Consider the following 7,409-nt stretch of genomic DNA (forward strand, 5'->3'; position numbering starts at 1 on the left):
TATATATATATATATATAAATATATATATATATATATATATATATATACGTACATAATATATATATATATATATTATGTACGTATTATGTACTTAAAGGTACAATATGTAAGAACCACTTGCACAGTGTTATATATTTCTTTCAATTGTGTACTTCCATTATCCTAAATGTTTCCAAAAATGATCAATTTAGAGAAATTCACAATTTTAAAAAGTGCCCGTCCCTGTTCACTTGTCGGCTGTCAATGACGTAATATCCGCATTGTCCCTGGTTTCCGCTTGTACTGCCATAGTAACCATGGCGACAGATGTGGACGACTGCGTAGTGTGTAACGTCTAGCGGCACGCTGTTGTTGTTTCGTTCAAACATTATGGACCATGGCAAGCAGACTTTGGGACAAAAGGAGAACTAAAACGAGGATCAATATCAGCGTGGCGTTTTCAAGATGCTGAGAGCTTCACGTCCGCGACTAACTTGGACTTGGCTTCGCGAGTCACGACTTGACAGGGACGCCGCCCTTGCATGTACTTTATTAGACAGATGAGCAAATGTACATAAAACTAATCAATGTTATATAGCTCAACATGATGAAATGTTAGAATATGATCAGTATGTTATTCTAATGTTGATCTAGCTTACTGCTAGTCTCATATAGCAAACAAGCTAACTCATAGAATAACATTATAACTTTCAACACACTCAAATGCTGTTTAGTGTGATAGTGTAATGTTAGACCAAGTGAAACAGCGCTGCGTTACCTCACAAGTTTAATTCAAACTAATTTAAACTGACCAGTGTGAGTATTAATTCAGCACTTGCGTGTAGTTCGGTAGAATTAAATGTCCTTATTCCTTTATATCCACGGGACTCGCGTGTGGCGCTGATATCTGTCTCTTATTAGCAATCGCGACCTGCTTCATACCACATGTTAAAAAACATGATTGTTTTCACTCATCCATAAACATTATTAAATCCATCAGCATGACAGCAAGTCCCATCATTCCGCTTATCACTGCATCATCAACCTACGCCTTTGATATTGTAAGAGGTTAGAGACCCTTTAGCGGCGAATAAAAATGACATATTGTAGCTTTAATTTTCATGAATTTTTTCGTTTTGTTCCTGTTCTTGTTTTTGACCTTTCAATTATTTTATTAAACCTAAAGAATTGAATTAATTCTAAAAGTAATGTAAGAAATTGCTTTAAAAAAGCATTTTAACATGAACGTTTTTTAGAACATTTTTTACTTTGGCATTTGTACGTCAAAAAAGGTAGTTGTAAATTCTGTTTCCTTTCAAAATTGCACGGCAGGAACAGGTAAATAAGTGCCACCTCACATCATTTGTGTCTGTTCCCTGTTCCCTGCATGTTGTGAGTGCTCTTGACGTAGCTAAACAGCTTGTCTGGGGTAATACTGATTTGATCACTTGTCATTTAGCAGATGCCGATGGCACATCTCAGTCATTTAATAACTCAGGAGGTAAGACAACAATTTAGGATTTTATGTAGTGAACTGCTGCCTTGATTTTCTGTTTACTATAAATGATCCAGAACAAAAGCATAATGAAGGAGGGCATGTGTGTTTCGTAGTATTCTGTATGCATGCATAAATGTACTCCATGTGAGTTTGTGTACGTGTAAGCTATTGAAGTCCTTTACTTGTTTGCTCATGGCTTAGTGCATGAAGTGTCTTTGCATTGTAAGTCTTCAAATATAATCATTCTACAATCAATCAAAACTGCGCTCTTAAGATGAAAACCAAATTGTGTTTTTTAGGACCCTGTGGCATCAAAAATCTGGGACTGATGGCCTTCAAGGACCAGGGTCTGTCTCCTCTGCTTCTCTCTATCCTTGTGTCATGCACTAAACCGTGTCTGTGTCTGTAAGTGTGTGAACATGAGTGTGTATTTCACAAGAGCATGTGCATGAAAGAGCACCTCTGTGTCTTTATGTATTCTTCTGTGTGTGTGTATTTACTGTGTCTATATGTGTTACACGTAGGTGTGTGTAAGTGGGAATTCAGGCTGCTATAAGCAACCTTGGGTCTTATACTGTAAGTGCAAAAAACACAACCGGCGTGAGAGACCCCCAGCTCGCTCTCCTCAGACCTCTGTAATGGAGACCAGACTTCCATCCCAAGATTCCTCACTGCCCCGCCCACCCACTCCCCTGCTGCAAAGCCCTCTGGGAGCTCTCAGGCACAGCTTGGCAGCACATGACCAGAAAGATTCCCCTTATGAACCGCCGCCTTTATATTCCTCCCTCCTAATCTACACCCTCAGGCGTTCCTTTACACACTCTTCATCCTCTCTTCCAAAATCAATCACGCCAAGGTCTCTTTTTTAAATAGATCTGGCTGCTTATGAAAATCAAATTTCTTACTCATTGCAGTCAGGCGATCTGTGACTCACGGGCCAAATATTTTTCCCTCAAAGCTCAAAGTCACTGTGAGCGGTGGAAAATGAAACCCTGTAATTATTCTATAATTCATGCTTTCTCATCCCAGCAGTGTGGAGTCTGATCCTCGTTCGGAGCTTGTTTTTCGAGCTGCACGGTTCGGTCGGCTTTATTTTGGAAAGCGAATAATCCTTGAGCATGGATCGAACCCCGAGCCTTTCGCGCTCCACACGGCGCTCGCATAGCTGTGGTCAAACTCCATCATCTGTAATTGGATAAAAAGCAGCACAACGGCAGTCTGGATCCGCAGAAAGACAGTGTTTTCTGGGAAAGTGGGCCAGGTTTGTTTGAAAAGGCAAACAATGCATTTAGAGACTTACGACCTCACTGGAAAAGAGACAAAGGGGAACATTCGCTCTGCGTACGCACTTATTTGTCCTCCGTCTTAATGCGGTTCCGTCACTGTTTGTGTACGCAGGGAGTCCAAGGGGGCGAATCAAAGCTGAAAGATATCGAAGAGGGTAATGGCCTTCTGCGTGATAGATGGTAAAGAGATGGATGAAAAATAGATAGGCCATTTTTCATGAAACCCAGGCCTTTACTGCAGGTGGGATTAGAGGATGAGTGATGTTGGGCCAGTGAAAGTATTAATATATCATTAGTATTGATCTTTTTCATTAGCAGCGCTGTCTGCCCAGCAGAATCTAAGCACTATTGACTTGTGGTACAGGAGAGTGCTTCAGCTGGGCTCCGTTTGATCGATGCTTCGTCCTCTCATCCACACAAACGTGCTTTTTCAAAGCTTAAATACTAAGCAGCAAACATAAAAATGCTTTTTGTGCTTTATAAAGCCCTAAAGATATATATGACATCTTCTGCAGTTTGATTTGTGCTCTTATTTTTGCCCAGCATTTAGATTATGTATTGCCCCGCTGAAAACAACATCTTAAACTCAAACCTAAACTGGTTTGTTGGTCCAACCTGGTCTGGTCAGCCTGGTGTGTTGACTGGTATTTTTCAGCTGGTTAAGGTGGTAGACCATCTGGCCACCCAGCTAAACAACTTAAGAGACCAGTTGAAATCAGCTAAGACCAACAAACCAGCTTATGTTGGTTTAAGCTTTGTGAAGCATTATTGTGTCACCTTTCACATTCGTTTAAAAATGTGAAAAATCATATCAAATTATTAGTGCTGTCAAATAGGTACATTTTTACTTAATCGCAAATAACAAAAGTTTGTGTTTGCATAATATGTGTGTATATATATTATTTTATAAACGTAAATGTCTGTGTGTATTGTATACACACATATTTATACATATATATACACACACACACACACACACACATATATTTTATATATATATATATATATAGGCCTATATATATACACATACACTGTATTATGTAAGCACAAACTTATGTTAAATTCGATTAATTGTGATTAATTGATTTGACAGCACTAAAAATAATACAGTGTTATAAATAATATGATAAAACATATGTTATTTTTATATTATTTTTATTTATTATTATTTATATAGTAAAGTTTGGGAGCGGTGTGATTGTTTTTGGATCAAAACTACAGTAAAAACTATAATAATGTGAATTATTATTATTGTTACAATTTAAAATAATTTAAAACATCAATGTTGAAAACAGTTGTGCTGCTCAATTATTATTATTTTTTGTTGTGAAAATCGTGATAATTTTTTTCAAGATTCTTTGATGAATAAAAAAGTTCAAAAGAAGAGCATTTATTTGAAATATAAACCTTTTGTAACATTATAAATGTCTTTACTGTCACACTTGCTCAATTTAATGTCCTTGTTGAATAAAAGTGTTAATTTCTTTAAAAACTATTGACCGCAAACTTAGTTGATAAATAACAATCAGTGCATTGTTAAACAAATACGTTTAATTCTGCAGTTCAGCAAAGTTGTCAGCAGCTAGATAATGCTTATTATTTACAGTGCGTCAGTGCACCAGACTGCTTCGTGCTGTGTGTATGACAGCAATAACAGCTTGATCTGTTAATGGATACGCTTAAAGATGGGATTCCCAGGCGTTGGGTCGAGTAAAAACAGCATTGCGTAGCTCATGGGTTAGAGTGTGCTATAATCGCCGCTGCCATGGATGATGACCTCACACTATGTGAGATACACTATGTCTGCCTCTTCGTCTATCTTTCTCTCACCGTCTGCCTGTCTGTCTGTCCGTCTGCTCTGTCTGTGCTCAGACATCTATGTCAGGGAGAGATTTAGACATAGGCACATAAACATATGTATCTGTGACAAGGCCATCAGTCATATCTTTATTTTTAAAGCTAGTGATTTGAAGACTTCCCCCTGACTAATGACTAATGTCTGCCACTTCAACCAAATAAAGCTGCTCAATTTATAGCGTCCAGACTGACGTTGATCTCTGCCGTCCTCTGCTGGACACGGAAAGCAATTGCATGTTTGGGCTGCAAACTTTTCTACTCATCCTGTGTTTGTTTGTTGACTGAGAACTAACATGTCAGAAAATAACTGTACTCTGTCTCTGTCCTGGTGTGTGTGTTAAGCAGGCTTTCCACAGTGTTCCACACATCTACATTATTTCCCTTTTTGTTTTCTTTTGTTTTTGACATAAAACTTCCTTTATTCAATATAAAATCACATTGAATTTATACAGTTTGTCATTATAAATAAGTAATTTATACCATATGACTCTAATAAACGTTTTTCAACCTCAAAAGTAAATGGCAATTTGAAATGAAAGTAATGTTTGTGAATCATATATCTATAATTTCCAGACAGATCTAAAGATCATAAACTTTTAATATCTGACTCTGTTATTGTATATGCAATGTTGCTGCAACCTCTTACTCTTAGTTTCTAGTTTGAGAACCAACATGTCAGCGAGTCAATCACAGCACAACCATTTTAACTATATTTCTGTCTCTGTCTCGGTTTGTTTGTTGGGGTGCGTGTATTTGCATGTGTGATTGTGTGTGTGACCCAGCCCAGGCGACAGCAGGACCCCAGCCCTGGCTCCAACATGGGCAACACTGATGATCACAAGATGCGCTAGCGGCATTCACCAAAGTGGGCAGGGATGGGGTCACAAGACCTCCATCACCACAGCAATCTCATCTCCTGATGCCTTGTTTATCACAGGACAGACCAAAGTCCACACCGGTGGGGATGTTTGGGGAAACGGCCTGGTGACGGGGCTGGGTGGGTTGGGCTGGGCTCAGAGATTCATTCGCATTTGATTCAGTCCCTCGTTTCTTCTTGGGATTTTTGCACTATGTGATACGTTCAGTTTAAGTCCCCCATATCGCCTTTCGGTATGCATGGTTTTCCTACCTATGTTTGCTCTTAGCCCCCCTCCCTCCCCCTATGCAAGGCATCTTATTTTGTCCTATGTAATGAAATGGCATTTTTCAATTATTTTATTCGTATTGTGTGTGAAAGTCAGGATGTTTACTTTTTGTATTTTCATTTCCTCTATATAAACACGTCTGTCTTTGTGCTACTGTACGTAGGAGAAGCTAGTAAATGTCGCTAGGTAGATTTGTGCAGTAGAATAGAACGTTTTTTGATGTCTAAAGAGAAAAATCTAGAACGAGGCTGCTGATGTTGTGGATGAGGAGGTCTTTTCTTCTCCATGTGCTCTGTCTTCCACTCTCTTCCTGTGACAGTCAGTTAAAACATGCTTCAAACAGCAGGAAGTGAATATTGAGGTCAGTGTTAGTGCGCTCTACACAAAATGAGAGTTTTTCACCCTGCATCTGCTTGCTCTGTCATTAATGTCAATGTAGTTCGTTTTAAGCAGGCTTTTCATAGTGTTTTGCTATTCTAATTTACTCTGGACTTCTTAAAATTAATACTTTTTTTCAATCATTTCAAATGATTCTCCAAAATGGAGAAAGTTTCACTTCATCAAATATCACTTCTACTTTTTCTTTTTTGCCACCTACATTATTTAAATTTATTTTTTCATTGGTTTTTAGTGATATTTTGACATGAAAACTCATTGATATAAAACCACCAGGGGAATTTAGGCAGTTATTTGTCATTATAAACAATGCCATTTGCAATATATGCCAGATATGACTCAACCCAAGGAGACCCAAAGAATAAATGACAGTGATATTTGTAAATCATATATCAGTCACTTCCAAACAGACTCTGTTGTACTGTGTATGCAAGTAAATACAATCATGAATTCACAGACCCTGTGATAGAAAATGTTATTTTCCACCGGGTCAAATAGAGGACATTAGTGCGTCCCCTTGTTGAAAGGTCCCGGTTTTGCTGATGAAAGCCCTGTCTGAGAGGATGTAGTGTTTTGGGACAGTCAGTGTGGGTGGACTAGATGCTATTTATAAAGGGAAAGTTTCTGATAAACAGAAAAGTAAGTAAGGAAAGACAGGTTAGAAACCACTTGCTCAATGTACTCTTTATCATAAATGAACAACAAATGGAAGCAATCATAAATTGACCTCTTCTGACAATTGATTTTGTATAACCAATGTTTAACATAATTTCGTCATTTCATGTGTATGTTTTTTTGTTTTATTTCCCACAGTCAGTGGCCTAAGCATTTAAAGGTCAAGAATGATTATTTGGGAGGGATGCTGTAGTCAGAAGGTACGGCCTACCTCTAGCTTAAACCAAATATACACAAATGAGAGCGTATTTATAAAGAGCAAGTTCATGTTGTCTGAGTGTTGAGGGAAAGCTAATGCTGGTTTAGTAGAACGTTAAAGCTTTATATAGTTGTTGGAGTGGGCTTTTATACCACACAATGGTCAGAGACTGGGCACCAGGACGTTATTGAGGTCTGGATATATTTTGAAGTTGCCAAACCAGAATCCACGAAACAGAATCCTGCTTTAATTTAATCCTGCAGATCAACTCTCTGCTTTAGATGTGTCTTATGCTATCAAAGAAATACCCTTTGCTGGCCTTCTATTATAGTTTCTCTCTCATCCCTTTACTTAATGCTGGCATTAAGGCAAA

General features: G+C 38.2%; 1 protein-coding gene across 10 annotated transcripts in view; it reads left to right on the forward strand.

The window, feature by feature from the left end:
* cbfb (core-binding factor subunit beta) overlaps positions 1 to 7,119 on the forward strand; it is a 32,334-nt gene extending 25,215 nt beyond the window's left edge. Inside the window, exons 6-8 of one of the 10 annotated variants that reach the window (XM_079621165.1) lie at positions 1,440 to 1,481; positions 1,778 to 1,825; positions 5,409 to 7,119. In XM_079621165.1, the coding sequence (XP_079477291.1) occupies positions 1,440 to 1,481; positions 1,778 to 1,825; positions 5,409 to 5,656 (338 nt within the window). In that variant the 3' untranslated portion in view covers positions 5,657 to 7,119. Of the gene's footprint in view, positions 1 to 1,439; positions 1,482 to 1,777; positions 1,884 to 5,403 lie in introns of all 10 variants that reach the window. The other 9 variants (XM_079621164.1, XM_079621168.1, XM_079621169.1 and 6 more) reach the window with 9 other exon arrangements.
* Positions 7,120 to 7,409: the final 290 nt, after the last annotated feature.

Source organism: Phoxinus phoxinus (assembly GCF_949152265.1).
Source record: "Phoxinus phoxinus genome assembly, chromosome: 8".
Classification (NCBI taxonomy): domain Eukaryota; kingdom Metazoa; phylum Chordata; class Actinopteri; order Cypriniformes; family Leuciscidae; genus Phoxinus; species Phoxinus phoxinus.